Source organism: Cutaneotrichosporon oleaginosum, assembly GCF_008065305.1.
Source record: "Cutaneotrichosporon oleaginosum strain ATCC 20508 chromosome Unknown ATCC20508_contig01, whole genome shotgun sequence".
Lineage (NCBI taxonomy): Eukaryota > Fungi > Basidiomycota > Tremellomycetes > Trichosporonales > Trichosporonaceae > Cutaneotrichosporon > Cutaneotrichosporon oleaginosum.
In genome coordinates, this window is record NW_027072170.1 from 3,211,688 (window position 1) to 3,229,717 (window position 18,030).

Sequence of the window (18,030 nt, forward strand, 5' to 3'; positions counted from 1 at the left end):
ATGTCAGAGAGAGTGTGCAGCGTCAACTTCGAAGAGCCAAGAGCCACAAGTTTATCCTGGCAGAATGGGAGCACGGCGGAGATTATTCAGAGATAGGTGCAGCCATTCGGCTACCACGGTATTACCAAGCCAGACCTGCCGACATGTGACGGTGTATGTACTGACACGGTCTAGAGCGGTGGGCAGCTCTGCGGTCTGATCCGGTTCGGAATCCAGACCCCGCAGCTCTCTTAGCCCACCAGCGGTGGAGATGTGGAATTGGCTGACGGGGTAACGGGGCCCTGCGCGGGGCCAAGGGAGGCGACGTAACGGGGTTTCCGGCCACCCTGACTATCATCCGCGGTGCTCGAAATGCCAAAAGAAAACTTTGCTCGCACGCTGAGTCGAACAGCGGTTAGCTCGGATGGGATGATCTATCCACAACGAACTGTGATAACCACCTACACTATACGAGCTGACGAATTTTCTGAGCGATGGGGGAAAGCCCGGACCATATGCCAACAATGCTGTCTGCAAGTCACATGTGTCCCAGAAATCGACCACCTCCACCCAAGTGTATGCAGTCCGAAAGACTCAAAATCTGGTAGCTATTCGGTGAGGAGAACTGTCAGATGACAGCAGAGCAGACGAGAGGTCTGTCGTGAGTGCAGAGTTGCTTCCAGAATTGTACAGCCACAAGCTCGGCTCGGAGTACGACGCCGTACAGGCTTCATACGGAATGGAGCGCCAACGCCCATGCCTTGGTGTCCCGTTGATCTTTGGCCACTACCCAGTACTAATGCATCTACATCCTACAAAAGCATCTACCGCCATAGAACTGAGAAGATCCTGTATCCCGTCCGATCCACGAAGTCAAGCTCTGTACCGCTCGGTTAGTACCATGGTGGGAATTTACTTGGGAACGGAGTCATAGTTCTAAGCGCTTACGATGAGCACAGTTGGGGGCGTCGAGTGGCACCTTGGTCGGATGAGAGAGGTCCGTTGAGACATGGATATTCGATATCGGGTGTTCGCCGGTAGTTGATTGAAAAATGGCCGAAGATGCCGATGTTGACACCATGGAGCGGTCTTTGGAGCGGTCTTGCCAGCTCTGGGCTGAAACCGCCTATCTTGGCAGTAGAGCCCACAAACAGCTGGTCGTGCGCTGTCAGGTCTGCGTACCCCAAGTGGTACCCGGCCTCCGATGCAGGTCTCCGGACCGATTTGGTCAAGTTGACGGGAAGGAGTGTGGATCCAGTTCCCACCTCCACCTGACATCCGGGCCGGAAATCATACCGCGTCACAGTCTTATAGCCACATGTCGACTTCATCGGTTCTTACCTCATCTCTCTGCTTTGCTCTGTTCACCTCATTCCTTATCCACTCGAACACTTCGTCCACTGACCATTTCCCCCTCCTGTAACCCTCCTGCAATGTCTTCCGCAGATGCCCGCAAGGAGTCCGAGTTTGCTCTGGCCAAGCCCTACCTTGGGACTGGGGCGCTCAGCGCGTCAAGCCTCTTCGACGTCAAGGGATGGGTCTGTGTAGGTGGGTACTCATCATGGGATGTGCGCTGTGAACTCCGTCCTCCTCTTCCCTCACAGGACGAACCACGAGGCCTACCATGGCTCCCTCCGCGGTCCAGCTGCTGACTGACAACAGTGACTGGCGGAGGTACAGGTCTTGGGCTCGTCACCGCAGCGGCGCTGGCTGAGAATGGTGCAAAGGTGTATATAACTGGACGCCGTCTTGAAACGCTTGAGGCTGCTGCGAAGACTGCAGCACCAAAGGGCGGGTCCGGCAAGATCATCCCCATCCAGGCCGACGCGGCGACCAAAGAGGGCGCGCAGAGTGAGTCGCCTGCCCCCGACGTGTGAGGGAAGCCGTACTGACAGATAGAGATGCGTGACGCCGTCGCCAAGGAGGAAAATTGGGTCAATCTCCTTGTCAACAGTAAGTCTGGGACAGCTGCGCTTCCAACTCGCCCTCCCATGCATGGAGCTACAGAGCTTGATCTTAGGGGCGCCGCACCTGGCGATACCGGGGTTTGGCTCGTCGTCCAAGACGCTTTAGCTCAGTGGGAGAGCGAGCGAGTGAAGCGCAAGCCGCCCAATTCGTTCGGTCGTGTGTTCAATCCACACAAGCGTCATAAGACATGTTGAGAAGCTGTTCTCTTTTGGCCAATCAGTGGCCCCTCCGAGGCGACAATGCTGACTGACCACAGATCACGGGGTGTCGATACCTCATGGCGAGCCCGACTCAACGGATAACTCGCCCGAGGCTCTCAGCAAGGAGATGTTCGAGAATGAAACTTATGAGCATTGGCTCGACGCGTACCGCATCAATACCGCCAGCTACTATTTCTCGACGTGGGCATTTGTCCCACTTCTATGCTCCGCGAAGACCAAGGGAGGCGCTCAGGAGGTCGGCAACGTCGTCAACATCTCCAGCATGTCAGGCATCACACGCACGAGCCAGCGCGGACAGTTCTCGTACAACTGTAGCAAGTGAGCCGCAGTGTGGCGTTTAGCTGACATCTCAGGGCGGCGACCATCTCCTTGACGGACCAGCTAGCGTTTGAGTTAGCGCGCCGCGGCCTCAACATCCGCGTCAACACCATCTGCCCCGGCTACTTCCCTTCGGTGAGTGTGCCGCCGATCGGCGAGCTGACCCAAGGGAATGTCAGTCTTTCCGCCAGACACGATCGACAACCACGCCGCACACGCCAAGGAGTGGCGCGAGAAATGGGGCGTGCCCTTCGGTCGCGCCGGAAATGCGCGCGACTACGCGCAGTGCATATTCGGAGTTGTCACGAATGCGTACCAGACTGGAGCACATGTGGTCATTGATGGCGGCTGGCTTCTCGAGCAAGGTGAGTTGCTGACTTGATCACGTCGGCTTGGTGTTGTGGCTTCGGGATGTGGCCTGGTTTTAAAACCGCCTGTGGTGAGGCGAGAGTCGTGCACCGGAGCCGCGAAGGTTCACGCTGCGGGCGTGAGAGGCGGCGCATACGCTCCGCCGGGGCCGGCAATGGCTATTGGCGCGCTGCGCCATCCTAGTTGGCTTGTCAGGCCCGGAGGGCGAAGCGCGAGGCCTCAGCGTTGCAGCCGGTGGGCTGCTGAAGATTCCTAGCAGTCGCGGGTAGGGCGTCTTGCGGGTTTGCAGCCCAGTGTGCATAGCCGTCGAGCAGCGCCAGGAAGGAGCAAATGGACACAGCTGCCAGGGCGAAGTGGCAGTGACACCAATCTTCGCAGAGCATGGCACTGGAGCCTGAGGAACGAGACAAGTGGAATCGACCGAAGAGGGAAGACGCCCGAAGTACGCGCATTAACCCCAGCGTTCTAGTGCGCCACTGAACGAAGCGCTCCCTCATGCCATCAACCGGGGGTGCTCTCCGGTGGCTCCTGGGCGCCAATCATTGCTCATGAACGCGGCTCCGAGGGAGTGTAGGATTCGAAGGATGTGAAACGCAAGCCAAGCACTATCATGTGACGTGTACAGACCCTAGATATGATATGGAGAAGCTCTAGACAAATCAACTTTGGCACTGTAATGCCCCATGCCGTGGTGTGGCGTACTGACGTTCGCGTTGGCGTGCTAGTGCGTTGCTGACCAATGTGAAGCCTACAGCCGAGGACCCCAGCGTTGTTGTTGGCTGCTTGGGCGCGTTATAATAGTCAGATAGCTCCCCGTATGTGGCTCTCCACCCCCAACACACTGTAATATCAAGCTGGCTCTTCACCCCCATCATAATGCTCAAGCTGTACCCCCCGCCCACCGCGATGTCACTGCGACTTCCGCGCGAGGCAGATGGGCACGCCTGCGCTGGTCAGCCTCCGTGACACACCGAGTGACAGGTAAGCGAATCGCACTCGCACTGGCTGCTCTCCACTCAATGCGGACCTAATGGCCTCGGTATGTGCTCGCTGATAGCTGACCAGCTGGACACTGTGGGCCGCATAACATCTAGGAACAGGGCAGGCATTCCTAGTAGAACGGCTCCGCGTTGCGTCGTGGCTAACGACTTGGTTTGTCGCTGCTCTCCGCGAGCAGCTCCACCAAATGCTGGTCCTTGCCTTAACTGCCTGACCGGCATCAATCTCACATCTCTTGCCTCGCTGCCGCGGCGTCCTAAACTCCACTAGTCACGATCCGAGAGTGGAGCAGGCATGCGACCAAGCAAGCGCGATGGCGAGTGACGATGACATGAGCTCATGGGCTTGGTGCCGAGACCAGACCTCGTGGAGAGACGAACGTGGGAAATGCCCTGCAGGGCCACCAGTGGCGACAGCGGGATCAGATGGAGAGCTCAGGGTCCAAGCCTTTTAGGATACCCCCTCGAAATACACCCGCTGCTCTTACCTCCACTCTGCAACCGCCGTCACCGTGTCCATCGTCCCTCGCGCCGTCAACGCCGCCATGGACTCGACGGCTTCCAAGGCCACTGAAAGTAGTCCGCCCATTGACACGGGCAGCGAGGGTGAACCGAGACAGGGTGCACAACTCAATGCCCTCCCTGGACGGCAGCTCGTCGCTCTGCAACACTCCGACAGCATTACCCGTTCTGTAGTGGTGCACTTGATCCCCCTCCCGCTGACAGCATGTACCTCAACCGGACGACGATGGAGCTGCTACGCAACGGTCCTCGGGGTCGGGGCATCTGAAGCTAAAACGAGCGGGTTGGCCAATTAACCCGTGCCTGTCCTCAAATATTGTGATCACTTGGCGCCCAGGCCCCCGTCTCGATACTCTCGTCCCAGGTCCGTACACTGTCACGGACCTAGGCCCCGGTGCCCGACAATGGTTAACATGGTTAGGGCCCGAAAGACGGACGGATACTTTGCACATAGTATCCTAGCCAAGAGAGCGACAGCGAGAGGCAATGCTGTCACGCGCTGCTCTTCCGGGGGTACGCAACTCTGCCCATGGGCTGTGCGACTCACCAATTTGACACGAGGCTCACGGGCGGCACGACGCGGCCAGGTCCGAATGTGTACGGCACCACTGTCACAGCCAACTTGGCGTTTCATTTCCGATGCGTACGGAGCGCAATGGGGGGCGCGACACCCTACCTGAATTGGTTGTGCAGCCCGTGGCGCAAGTGGTGGGCACCCATTGCGGGCTTGGCCCCTCCTAGAGCAGTTTATCAGCAAAGATGACTGGGAGGCGGATGGCTTCGGCATCTGTAATGATGCCCACATCCCACTCTTGGGATCTTCCGCTTGCACACCTTGATGAAGCACTGCGTTACCAAGGCCCCTGCACCCCGCGTGCCGCACCTTCACACCAAACTGTTTCACGCGCGCTCACAGTGATAATCAGCGCGTTTATCTGGTCCTGAGAGGGACAGCAATGGACATCTCGAATGCTATCTGATGCGCCACGCACTGCAAGTCACCCCCGATTGTTCTGCGATTTGGGTAAGTGCTAATTGGAAGGGGGATCACATGCCCATACCATGCGTCATCGACGCAGCCTCCAACAGCCGCGGCAGCTGAGACATTCGCGTCGACAGCCGAAATCGCGCAAGTGATGGTGCGGGCATTACCCCAGCAGCCGAAAAGCCCAGCAGACCAAATTACGTGGTTGTCAATATTATCGAATGGGACGTCTGTGATTGATTGTGCTATCTCAGGCACAACCCTTAAGCCACTGACGTACCAACGTTCGCAATTGAGGGAGCCAAATGTCCGGCGAGGGGAGCATGCCTCTGATACCGACCATGCTGATGTGATCCGCCTCGATCCTGCTACCCCGTACCTCTCTCCTGGTGACACACGTTTCGCTGCACCAAGATGAGACCGGTCGCTTCAGGGACTGATTACAGTCTCAGAGTCAACGTGATGCGGTGCGAGATCAAAGCGACAAGGAGCCGTAGGAGCCGAAGCAGTACAGGCAGCTCACCAGGGGAACTATCAGCACCCATGTCAGCCAGAGCCAACGCCGGATCGGGGGCCGGCGCCGCACCTCGCACCTCCCTCCTCACTCCTCACACGACACCGCACCCCGCTGGCACCACCTGGCAACAGCGCTCACCGCGGTGATGACCGCACAGGGGCAACACTTGCAGGGTACGGCCGCAGAGCACCACGCTTTGTCGTACGTACGCGGGCTGTCGCTAACATCCATCGCAACCCACTCGCCTGACCCTGCCCCGTTGCACCTTGATCGCCTGCAAACGGGTACGCCGGCAGGTCGGATAGCGCGCAACTGTGGCCTGCTTGCCAGGTCGCCTGCCTAGCCAGCCTGCCTGTTGAATAGCGATCGTCTGCCCGCCTTGGCTCGCCTGCCTAGTCGCCCGCCTGTCTTGGCCCTAGTTGGGATCGCAATGCTTTGGCGCTGCTGCCTCGGGTGCCCAGTCGAGCCAAGCTTCGAGCACAACGGGTATGGTAGCATTGACCTCGGGTCGATATACCTTGCAACCCCACTTGACCGGACCATGTCTGCCAGCGTAGGCCCAGGCCAGTGTGCGCGATAAACGGTGCTTGCCCATGAAAAAGGGCGATCATGCGCGATGGCCATCCTTCGTCTTGATTCTTCCTCATTTACTATCACACCGTACAACTTCGTCAAGTAATCAGCGCTTTGCCTCGCTGGTATCCGCATCTCCTTCACACACGACCATCCGCGCTTGCCTCTGTGTGAGCCCCGTGGTCCAGTCACCGTCGCCATCCCGCAAAGCTACACGGGCCGAAAGCAAATCAACAGAAGCCGATCAACGACAGGAATAGGAAACAATATGTTTGGATTCGGAAAGAAGAGCGAGAAAGCCGAGACAGAGACTTCGTCTCCGGACGGTACCACTGTCGGTCTCCCGAGCTCGCCTCCCGACACTGTGGAGGGCAACGTGCCCGCCAAGAGACAGAACGGCGCCTTCATTGACACCGAGTCGGTCGTCTCGGACGTCACGCTGGTTGCCCAGCAGGAGGGCCTGAAGCCGACCTTTGTCGCTAAGTGCAACGTGATCAACCGCGCGCTCGCCGAGATTGGCATGGGCAAGTACCAGTGGGAGCTGTTCTTCGCCGGCGGCTTTGGCTGGTTTGCCGACAACATTTGTGAGTCGCATTGATTTGGATCACGGCGAACCCCAAAGCCGTAGGTGATCGTGATGGTGATAAGACGTGACTACAATGAGGCGGTCCAGGCGGTTGAGATACGCGTTCACGTAGTGTCAGTCTCGCCATGCGCGTGGGCATCCACATTTCCTCTGCGCATCTGCCTGCGGGGAAAACGCCTAATACGGGCGCCAAGACTGGCGCGGAGCAGGCACTGGAACATGATCGCAACCGGCTCTAGGCCCGACACCACAAGTTACCTTCTTCATCTGCTGACTCTACAGGGCTCCAGGGTGTCGCCATCGTGCAGCCTCAGGTCTCATACGAGTGGAACCGCCCCGCCGGCGAGAAGCCCGATATCAAGTTCACCACCTTGGCCCTCTATGCTGGTCTGATCGCTGGCGCTTCTTTCTGGGGCTGCTCGGCTGACATTATCGGGTGAGTGACATTCCTATCTGTCGATCATTGTCCTGACATTCCCTAGTCGCCGCACTGCCTGGAATGCCACTCTTCTCGTCGGCGCTGTCTTTGGTCTTGCTGCCGGCGGTGCCAACAACTTTGTTACGTTCTGTGCGCTCCTCGCGTGCATTGGGTTCGGTGTAGGCGGCAACCTGCCCGTCGATGGAACCATGTACCTCGAGTTCTTGCCGGGCTCTCACCAGTGGCTTTTGACGTTGCTATCCGTCTGGTGGGCCATCGGTCAAGTCGTCGCTTCGCTCATCGCCTGGGGCTTCCTCGCCAGGTGGAACTGCGACCGGGCTGTCACGGACCCAGACTACGTCTGCAGTGCGAGCGAGAACATGGGTTGGCGCTACACCTACTACACGCTTGGCGCTCTCATGTTCGTTCTTTGGGTCGGCCGGTTCTTCGTCCTGCCCGTCTACGAGTCGCCCAAGTTCCTCATCTCTCACGGCCGCGACCAGGCCGCTGTGGACGTCATCAACGCTGTCGCCAAACGTAACGGGCACCCGCTTCGTCTTCACATCGACGACCTGCACCGCGCCGTTGAGCCGTTCTTGACCGAGGAGGAAAAGATGAACGCTCAATACGAGACCAAGCTCACCACCATGGAGCTCATCAAGTCTGGCATGGCCGAGTTCAACATCAGCCACATCAAGACTCTCTTCGCCACCAAACGGCTCGCGTGGTCGACTACGCTTATCGTCTTCTGCTACGGTGCAGTCGGTATCGCGTACCCGCTCTTCTTCTCATTCCTGGGAACCTACCTCAGCGTCAAGCTCGGTGAAAAAGGTAGCGGCGGATCGGACATCGACTCGATCTACTCAGCCTACACATACCAGGCCGTATGCGGGGTTCCCGGGTCGTTTGCCGCCGCGTACTTGGTCACATGGTCACGTGGAGGGCGCAAGTTCGCCATGGCTTTTTTCACAGCCATGACTGGCGTATTTTTGTTCTGCCTCACCGCCTCCAAGAACAACGCGACCGTCAATGGTCTGACGTGCATGGCTTCGTTCTTCGCCAACGCATTCTACGGAGTAATGTACGGCTACGCGCCGGAGCTGTTCCCCACGCCGTCTCGCGGCACCGGTGACGCGCTGTGCGCGGCTTTCAACCGTATTACGGGTATTTTTGCACCTGTAATCGCCATCACTGCGCAGTCGCTCAAGCAGAACCCGGATGGCCCTGTTATGGCCTCCGGTGGCATCTTCATCGCCACTGGCATCATCATGATGTTCTTGCCGGTGGAGACCAACGGCCGCACGGCGTTGTAAGCAGTGTATTTGACACAGCGTGCCAGTGGCGGTGGAGGCAGCCGGCTGGCTCCGCGCTCCTTCCCTCCCTCTGCACGTCCCATCACTGTATCCTCAGTAACTCATGTGGTTACTCTCATCTTTTTGTGTTATAGTCTAGTGTCGAGTTACACACGTAGTCAAAATCCATCTGTTTACTATTGGGTGCGTGAACGGTAGAGTGCGTGTGGGGAAATGGGGGAGAACGCCAGAGCACCAAGTGCACGGTTTGGCAGCACCAGGAACACGGTTCGGCCTCATGCTGATACCAGAAGTCGAGCGCTTGAACGGGTAGTTTTTAATTAGGAGGGGAATTTCGCGATTCATCGAGCATTCTTGGTGCAGCTGCTTGAATGATCGGAGAAACTGAACGGCAATGTCGGGCCGCAGTCGTGATAGCGATAAGGCTGGTTGCCGAGGAGGACGTGCACAAGTCACATGGTTGGCTCTCCAGAAGCAATATTGGTCACAACGGGGTGTTGTCAGTTTTGTATTCCACACTATGGGATAGGATCACGGCGTCAGCAGAAGATTCGCCTACTCTGGGTGGCATGGTAATCCAACGTGACTGCAAACGTGTCCGTATCTGGAAGCACTTTTGTGTTTAGCCATGGGCAAGCTGGCGTTGCATGCTTCCAGCCAGTCAATGAGGCTTCTACGAGACTGTCAGGCAGGTCATCCCGCATCACTGGGTCGAGACTCCAAATTGAGTCGCTCCAGGCATAAGCTATAAGCGCGGATGGGACACAACATTCGCCCGATCAGATCGCGTCGTATGTCTGTCGATGCCCTGTGAGGAGCGATGTATGCAGAGTACTCGGTCTCCGAACACTTGGATCGCAACGGAGATTCGTGTGGCGTCCGGCCGCGTAGGTCTTGTTGTTCGAGTCAGGGGAATGGTCGGCTGGTGCCGAGGCCGAGCCTGGCAGCAGTATCGTCTTGAAATTCCGCAGCTACATCCATCTTTCTCGGTCAGCCAGTGTGCATGCGCTCTCTTCTTCATCGAACACCATGAGTGACGCTCCGCGCGTCATCCGTCGGCGGCGCGGACCTTTTAAGCGGTCCCGGACAGGATGTAAGTTGCTGGTCTGAAGCGCACGCTGACTCCAGGCGGCACGTGTAAACGGTACGTGAGCATATCAGCGGATGAGCGGGTGGATCCGGGGGTCGGGTGCGTTGCGCCTCACGCGCGCAAGGCTTTCCGCGAGACGAGCCATTGAACCTGGTTTCGTCGCACTGGTCGGTGCTATCTTGACATCGCTGCTGCATTAGCTTTCGCTCGCGACTGCGCACGATCATCTATGCGCAATCACCTCCTCCTAGCCAAGGTCCATCCTATTCTCTCGTCACCAAGCTCTCTCCCCACTCTTACCCTCTCCCCGCCTCCCTAACTTCCTCCTTCGTTCAGCCTTGTCCTCGTGGCCTTGTCCTCGTCTCCTTTGTCAATCCACTCACCTGCTGACATCAGCCGCGGCAAAAAGTGTGACGAGATATGGAGCCCGGAAGGCTTCTGTCAGCGCTGCCTTGCCGGCCCCTGGGAGTGCACTGGGCGCTCGCCTGGCCCATCGACGCGCAGCGCTGAGGTTGCCAGCGCTGGCCAAGCCCAAGCGATGGGGATTGATGTAGGCGCCAGCGGCCTCCCCTCCCTCCCAGCCCCGATGCCGCTTTCTGTAGGGAGCGTAACGCCTAGCGTGAACGGCAGCGCGCCGCTCACACAGAACGTTAGTCCTGTTGGTCTCCGCACCAGTTTGCCTGGCAGCACTCTCTCTAGCCCACCGAACTCCCACCCCACGGCGACCGGTGTCAGCGCCGTCATGGCGGCTGCGTCAACGCTCAGCGGATCGGGGGCGACGGCAGGGGGCGACGGTTTGGGATACCTCTCCACCTTATGGAACGGGATGATGAATCCACGGCAGGCCCAGTTCAACGCGCAGCCGCTGTTTGACTGGCCGGGGGCGCCGGGCGGGCTACCCTCCGCCGTGCTTACCACCACCGCGGACGGATCACTTGCCATCGACACACCCCAGCCGCAATTCAGTGACATGCAGGACTTTTGGGACGACATCAATGCCAGCTGGAGCGGTGCACTCAACCCCGCCAGCCGCGTCCTTTTCTTAAACTCGGACAAGCCGATGCGGCAGGGCGTTTCTCTCGCTGAGATTTACGCCCGCGTTGTCGAATCTTGGCTCGTCGGCCTCCCCGGCCCCACACGAGACTACGCGCGCGCCCGCATTCTGGCTTTGCACGACTCAAACAGTACGCGCAATGTCCTCCCGTTTAGCTAACGTCAGGTGTCATCCGTGGTGTGCGTTATGCTGTTGCGGCGGCGTACATCTTCCTGTTCGCGAGCGACCCTCACGCCGATCCTAAGGCCGACACGCAGCCCAAGCCCAAGCTAGTTGAGCTCGCCTGTCGCGGCGCGGGGATAGTGGATGGCACACGGCCTGACGCGGATGGGCTACCTGGCGCGGGGGCCGTGAAGAAGCTGCGCTTTTACGTGGACCACGTGTCGACTCCGTTCGCTGGCGACATTGAGAGCACAAAATGGACCGAAGACGCGGTCGCCGAGCTGCGTCAAGTGGTTGTGACAGACAGGCAGCAGCTCAGCGATCTCCTGTGGGGGGTGATTGACCTGCAGCTCGTCGAGTTTATCCGCGGCGGCGCCGCGCCTTCGTATAACATGCTTGCGCTTGGCGACCGGCTTGTGCGCACTGTCTTCGGGTGCGACCACCCACCCATCACACTCAGCGACTTGCGCTCTAGCGAGACTTTTAGTCTGCGACTGTATGGGCTGAGCGACGTGAGCCGGTGCATTGTCCAACGTGGACGCCGGACGATTTTTCGCTTCAACACCGCCGACGAGGCGGCTGCACTCCCACTTACACGCGAGGACGAGACGTGGTCGACCTATCTCGGTCTGCCGGACGCCATCGTGATCCTTCTCGCAGAGATTGCGAACCTGTGCGCAGACAGCCCCTCACTCCCTCCAGAGCGGGTCAAGGAGCGTGCAGCCGAGCTCGAGGCCGCCCTGCGAGGGTGGACACCCGTCCCGTCCCCGGGCGTAGACGCAAGCGCTCTGATATCGCGCACCATTGCCGGAGAGCTCTGGCGTTTCTCTGCCCTCGTTCTTCTCTACCAGAGCGTGCATCGTGTAGGACCGCTACACCCTGTCCTCCGTCGCGCGCGCACCGAGATCCTCACGTTGCTCGGCAGCGTCACCCAGTTGCCCAATGGCGATCTTTGGGGCTTCATCGCCCTGCCTTCGTTCCTGGCCGCTACGCTCAGTGTTGACGAAGCTGACCGTGAGCGCTCCATGACTTTCCTTGTGCGCGCTGGGCCTGAGCGTGTGTGGCTCGATAATATTGCTCTTGTTGAGAAGGTGTGGGAGGAGATGGATGAGACAGGCCGGGCGGTCGACTGGCACGACAAAATGGTCCGTGAGGGGCTGTCAGTTGCATTCTTTTAGGCCGCGTGTCAGTTGTTGTACCATAGGTTTAATAGATGCCCCGACTTGGATAATGTGAAGCTGTTAATGGCATTGGGAAATGTCAAGGAGGGTCGCGGGTAGCATGTTTCGGATCCATGGACCCGACTTCTCGTTGCTGCTGCCCACCGTCCGCGATTATCTCGAGCGCTCTCGGCATTCATCATCGAGCAACAGGAATGGCAGCACTCAACGTTCGCATGGCGCTGAGGACGCAAGGCATAGGTCCATCAGAACGCTCGTTATGAAGGCGGCACAGAGCATGTTGGTCCATTCGAAGCGCGCGGCTGCGATACGCGCGCATCGCGGATGATAACGCTCCAAAATGTCAACGCTATCGCCAAAGCCCACTTCTGCAACGAAGCACTAACGCGCTACAGAGACAAGATGCGCCGTTGAGCTGGTCCTCCTACCTGTCCTATGATGTCGCTTTAACCAGCGGAAGCTCTCGAGAACGCCGGCCCCCTCCCTCCCCTTTTCTCCCCTCCGCACCACCTCACCACTGCGGTCGACATGCCCACTGCTGTGCCCTCGACGAGACCGATGAGCTCTGCTCCACCTCTGGCGAAGACGTCGTCCCCGTGGGAGATCCCGACCCTCATACGCGTCGACCCCTTCCGGCCAGCCAACGAGCAGCCCAACATTCACACCCGATGGCATCCAGACATTCCGGCGTGTATGGAGATTGAGCTCGACAAGCCCTTCAAGGTCGAGTGCATGGATTACTCGGGCTTCCAGGTCAACAACGACGACGTCGCCGACGACGTGCTGGACATGGATCACGACTCGGATCACCATCTTTCGGGACCCTTCTGGGTGCCGACAGCCGAGCCCGGGGACGCCCTCGAGATTGACATCCTTGAGTGAGCACCTCTGCAGCGCGGCGCTAACTGCAGCGTTACGGAACACCCCCTCCACCCATGGGGCTACTGCATCACGTACCCCGGCCTCGGGTCACTGGACAAGCCCGGTGCGCCGCCCGAAGTCACCAAGACCATCTGGGAGTTTGCTGGCGCCGAGGCGAGCTCTCGGCATGTACCGCTTGTGCGGTTCCAGGGGCGTGCACACCCAGGCGTTATCGGGACAGCACCCAGCGCTGAGCTCCTTGCATCCTGGGTGGAACGAGAGGGTGCCGTCGCCGATGCACAAAAGCGCGTGCATGGCCCGGGGGGTGTGGGTGTGTCGATGCCGCTCGCGCGGGGCGCATATGTGGGGCAGGAAATACCCGACGATCTGCGGGAACGTATCTACGCGGACGGCGCGCGCACCGCGCCCGGCCGAGAGCACGGCGGCAACATTGATATCGCAAGCCTGACGCGCGGAAGCCGGGTGTGGCTCCCTGTCTTCGTGCCCGGCGCTAAGCTGAGTGTGGGCGACACGCACTTCTGCCAGAGCGACGGCGAGCCTACGACTGCCATCGAGATGCCGGGCGTCGTGACTTTGCGTGTGCGGGTCGTCAAGAACGGTGTGCGCCGCCTTGGACTGAAGGCCCCGATGTACCAGACCTCGCCGCACGAGCCCTCGTTCCCCAACAAGCTCGTGTTCACCGGTCTGAGCACCACCCCCGACGGGGCTCAAACAGACCGCGACGGCCTGGTCGCATATCGCAACGCGGCTTGGGCCGCCATGGACTACCTCCAGAATCAGGGGTACAGCCATGAACAGGCGTACGTGATCATGTCAGCCGCGCCGGTCGAGACCAAGGTCGTGGCGACGGCCAACCAGCCCAACTTTGTGGTCAGCGTCGCTCTTCCCCTTGACATATTTGAGTTTGACATCCACCCGCGCGCCATCGACGATCCTAAACCTCTCATTTCTGGGCCGGCGGTGCTCACGGCCGAGCGGCGGGCCGCCGAAGCCAAGAAGGGCGAGGGCGAGAGTGGGAAGAACGGGCATGTTAATGGCCACGACCAGAAAGTATAGTAGATTAGAGGCTTAGATGCATATGACTACTTCGTGCCTACAGCGTTCACACGTGGCGTGGGTGATGGTTACGGATTGATCTTGACTGATCTGCATGCATGCACGCATGATGGGCGCGCAGCACGATCGCGCTGATGCCCACCCGTTCCAACGCAACGGAACAAGCGTGGCCATGATCCGCGATCTGAGTCAATGGTGGCTTGCAGTTACCTTTCCATCGTCCCAAGCATGGTCCGCAAGACTTGAGTCGAAAGCGGGAACTGCAGCTCTCGATGCATACCTCGCGCGGCAAAGCGCGGCTGGACTCCGAGTGATCCGGGAACCTCTCCCGCGGCGGTGAGATCCGAGCTACAGTGCCCTTCGGTATCGCGCAAACCCGAGGCTGCGGGCAAGTCCAGAATTCGACCTTATCCGAGACTCCTCTCTTGAAGTTGACTCGCGTCATCCCGCACATTTCTCGATTACTTTGTTACTCAAACAACACACAATGTCGCCTTCGGAAGACTCGGCGGTCTCGTCCCCCTTCGTGCAGAGCCCCAAGCTCGGCGCTATGAACGGCACTCCCAAGCCCAACGGAGCTGTGGTCAACGGCCAGCGCAATGATTTTCTCTCAGACCGTGCCGCGAGCACCGAGATCGATGGCAGTGAGTGACAGCGGAAGATAGGGAGTAGGTGAGCCGTCACTAACGCCAGTCCGCGGTCTTATGCCGCTTGAGGGTCCCGGCATCATCACCTTCGTGAGCAACTCCCGCTAGGAACAACCGCAGCTAACATGCAGCTGTAAGCGTCTCTAAGACTTCTCGACCGCTCTGCCATCCCCGGCCTATCACTTGCTAGTAACTGACCCCAGCGCCGGCCGCCCTAACCCCACCACATTCCCCTTCGACAGCATCACGCTGCACATGAAGCCGCCTCTCGGCGGCGGTGAGAAGCGTGACGTTGAGCTTGACGGCGAGCTTCTCGACGCCGCGATGCAGTACGGCCCTTCGGCGGGTCTGCCTCAGATCCGCAAGTGGCTCAGTGACCTTCAGACGCACGTGCACGGGCGTGCGCCGGGAAACTGGGCTGTCTCAATGGGTTCGGGCTCGCAGGATCTCATGAGCAAGGTGAGTGCATTCACGGTCGGCAGCGGACACCTAGCGGCCCGCGGACAAGGTGACGAGCCTTGGTGACTCGCGTCCCTTCAAGTGACGGTGACAGGTGGCTGCCTGCAAAGTTTCGGGGGGCGCACCGATCCGACGATCCGACGATCCGTGAAAGTTCCAGAGGCGAAGATCAGGCCCAGTCTGCAGATCACCAGCGCCCTGCCAGTCGTCGTTGCCCGCACATGTTGTCTCCATGTCATCCTCACACTTCAGTCGCTGACCCAAGGCATTCCACGCCGTGCTCAACCCCGGCGACCCCATCCTCATGGAGACACCCGTTTACTCGGGTGTTCTCCCCACCCTCCGCCTCCTTCAGGCGAAGATGGTCGAGGTTGATGTCGATGACGAGGGCCTCTCGGCCACACGTCTGGAGGAAATCCTCGCCAACTGGCCCGCCGACCAGAAGCGCCCCCGCGTTATCTACTCCACCCCCGTCGGTTGCAACCCCTCGGGTTGCTCGGCCAGCAAGCAGCGCAAGCTCGACGTGCTTGCTGTCATGAAGAAGTACGACCTGCTCATGATGGAGGGTGAGTAGCGCTCAGCGCGATGCGAGTCTCTCTGCAGAGGCTCGCATTTCCCAAGAATAATGCTGATGGCAGATGACCCTTACTGTTCGTAACCACATGTCACCCGCACTGACCGCAGACTACCTCACTCAGAACCTCATCCCGTCCTACTTTGAGCTCGAGACGCAGGTGTTCCCCGAGGGCGGGCACGTGCTGCGTTTTGACTCGTTCTCCAAGCTCCTCTCGGCCGGTATCCGCCTTGGCTTCGCCACGGGTCCCAAGGACATCCTGCACGGCATCGATGTCAACACGGCGGGCGCGAACCTGCACACGTCGGCGCTCTCTCAGGCGGTCGCCTTCAAGCTGCTTGAGGCGTGGGGCATCGAGGGTTTCCTGAGCCACGCGCACTGCGTCGCCGACTTCTACGCGGAGCGCCGCGACATCTTTGAGGCTGCCGCCAGGAAGCACCTCGACGGCTTGGCCAAGTGGGTCTCGCCTGTCGCGGGCATGTTCCTGTGGATCGACATGTCGCCGGCCGGTATCACGGACAGCTACAAGCTCATCCGCAATGAGGCGTTCGCCAAGGGCGTCCTCGCTGTCCCTGGCCAGGCCTTCTACCCCTCAGGCAGGCCGTCGCCGCACGTCCGTGTCTCGTTCTCGGTCATCGACCTCGAGACGGAGGCGCCCGAAGGCTTCCGGCGCCTCGCGGAGGCTATCCACGACAAGCGCCGGGAGCTGGGTCTGGAGTAGGGTGCTGTTCAAAAGGGCAATGGGTTGTGGATCTAGACAGGATTACATGTTGATGTAATTGTTGGACTTTGCAGCGAATTCGGTGCTGCTTATGTCAGGAGGCCTCCCATCATCCAGACGATCATTGAGGAAGCAGCTGAAACAATCACGCACAGGCAAGCTCCCCTAGTCTTGCTCTATGTAGACTCCCAATTATCAGGGATTGGAAAACGATAGTAATAGTAAGAAAATGTACGGGAGCATCAACACGCAAGGCAGCCTTCGTATATTGTTTAGAAGCTCGATTCATATTCGCGTTGTCAGCTAGCCTACTCGGAGAGACGAAGAGAGAGGTGAGGGGAGATAAGAGGGGACGGGAGAGGAGGGGGAAAGGGGGGAAGAGGAGAAGGAGAAGAAGGTCATCGCCACACACTGTCCTCGGCTGAATGTCCTATAGCAATGTTCTCAGAAGTCTTTGACGTGAATTTGTTGGATTGAACGAGAGCCTGGCAAATGACTTGGGCGAGGCTTGTGGCTCGGGCGAGAGCCACCGGGGTTCTTGTGGCACGGGAACGCCCCACACGCTCCATGGCCTGGCGGCCCCCATATCTGGTTTCTACAATCAGGTCGTCCTTTGTAAAACCCACGTATTGCCATGGACGCAGCGCCACACTTGCACCTGGTTGCCGTTCATATCCTTTCCGTCCGTGTTGTCGAGGCACAAACCTGATATCAGCATTGAGATTGGAAGGTTATGGGCTCACCAAGATCAACAAGCTGAAGGCGGGAGTCGTCTGTCCAGAGCCAGTTCTGCTGCGGAAGGTGCGGGTTGCACGTTTCTGGGATTAGTCCAGACGACGCGCCTCTCACGGATGTGAACTTTGTGTCCATCCTTCGGGTCTGCGTTAATCAATATGTGTAGAAGACTGGGCATCATACCTTGACCAGCGTCGAGGCAAAACCTAGTCCCCGCGACTCGAACCACGCCCGACATGCCATGAGCGACCACCCATGATTGGGTGGGCACGTCCTTGCAGTCGGTGATGACTACAGGCGAGCCGTTGCGCAGAAGACCGCCCTTGACAGCCAGACACTGCGTGGCGTCGCCGAACGTGCCCCTGAGAAGGGCGTGTCCGGCGTCGGGGATGGGTGTGGCCGCGACCGCGTTAAGAAGCAGGAAGATCGCCAGCATACCTTCGTGTATGGTGAGCCGATGGACTTGCTGCCCCATGAGAACGAGAAAGTTGAGCTTCATAAATGCTACCACCTCCATGCAAGCTCTCTACGGGCCTGCGCACGCTCGCCAAGGTCGGTGCCGATGAGTCAGGTCGCAGCAAAAGACAGCGCCAGCGCCACAAGGCTCGACCGACACATGCCGTTGTGGCAGCACGTACGGCTCGGTCTGGTGACCGTCCTGAAGGTGACGCACCAAGATACCCTCAAGACATTCCTTCCAAG

The 18,030-nt window shown here is 59.1% G+C and overlaps 6 protein-coding genes across 6 annotated transcripts; 5 read left to right on the forward strand and 1 right to left on the reverse strand.

Moving 5' to 3' along the window:
* Positions 1 to 1,412: 1,412 nt before the first annotated feature.
* Positions 1,413 to 2,868, forward strand: COLE_01297 (uncharacterized protein; the record flags this gene model as incomplete). Its single annotated transcript, XM_018421688.2, has 6 exons — positions 1,413 to 1,527; positions 1,642 to 1,830; positions 1,879 to 1,932; positions 2,204 to 2,486; positions 2,522 to 2,621; positions 2,656 to 2,868. 6 exons carry the CDS (start codon positions 1,413 to 1,415, stop codon positions 2,866 to 2,868), a joined length of 954 nt encoding a protein of 317 aa, XP_018283020.2.
* A 3,850-nt stretch (positions 2,869 to 6,718) lies between these two features.
* COLE_01298 (uncharacterized protein) lies at positions 6,719 to 8,767 on the forward strand (the record flags this gene model as incomplete). Its single annotated transcript, XM_018427209.2, has 3 exons — positions 6,719 to 7,034; positions 7,319 to 7,472; positions 7,519 to 8,767. The coding sequence occupies 3 exons, from the start codon at positions 6,719 to 6,721 to the stop codon at positions 8,765 to 8,767; spliced, it is 1,719 nt and encodes a 572-aa protein (XP_018283019.1).
* A 2,060-nt stretch (positions 8,768 to 10,827) lies between these two features.
* On the forward strand, positions 10,828 to 12,251 carry COLE_01299 (uncharacterized protein; the record flags this gene model as incomplete). The annotated part of the gene is made up of 2 exons (XM_018420118.1): positions 10,828 to 11,041; positions 11,077 to 12,251. The coding sequence occupies 2 exons, from the start codon at positions 10,828 to 10,830 to the stop codon at positions 12,249 to 12,251; spliced, it is 1,389 nt and encodes a 462-aa protein (XP_018283018.1).
* Positions 12,252 to 12,782: 531 nt separating this feature from the next.
* Positions 12,783 to 14,192, forward strand: COLE_01300 (uncharacterized protein; the record flags this gene model as incomplete). Its single annotated transcript, XM_018420617.2, has 2 exons — positions 12,783 to 13,132; positions 13,166 to 14,192. The coding sequence occupies 2 exons, from the start codon at positions 12,783 to 12,785 to the stop codon at positions 14,190 to 14,192; spliced, it is 1,377 nt and encodes a 458-aa protein (XP_018283017.1).
* A 487-nt stretch (positions 14,193 to 14,679) lies between these two features.
* Positions 14,680 to 16,593, forward strand: COLE_01301 (uncharacterized protein; the record flags this gene model as incomplete). The annotated part of the gene is made up of 5 exons (XM_065626140.1): positions 14,680 to 14,836; positions 14,886 to 14,931; positions 15,043 to 15,298; positions 15,564 to 15,864; positions 15,983 to 16,593. 5 exons carry the CDS (start codon positions 14,680 to 14,682, stop codon positions 16,591 to 16,593), a joined length of 1,371 nt encoding a protein of 456 aa, XP_065482634.1.
* A 444-nt stretch (positions 16,594 to 17,037) lies between these two features.
* Positions 17,038 to 17,764, reverse strand: COLE_01302 (uncharacterized protein; the record flags this gene model as incomplete). Its single annotated transcript, XM_018421686.2, has 5 exons — positions 17,038 to 17,188; positions 17,220 to 17,298; positions 17,337 to 17,411; positions 17,443 to 17,472; positions 17,512 to 17,764. The coding sequence occupies 5 exons, from the start codon at positions 17,762 to 17,764 to the stop codon at positions 17,038 to 17,040; spliced, it is 588 nt and encodes a 195-aa protein (XP_018283015.1).
* Between the last annotated feature and the right edge of the window lie 266 nt (positions 17,765 to 18,030).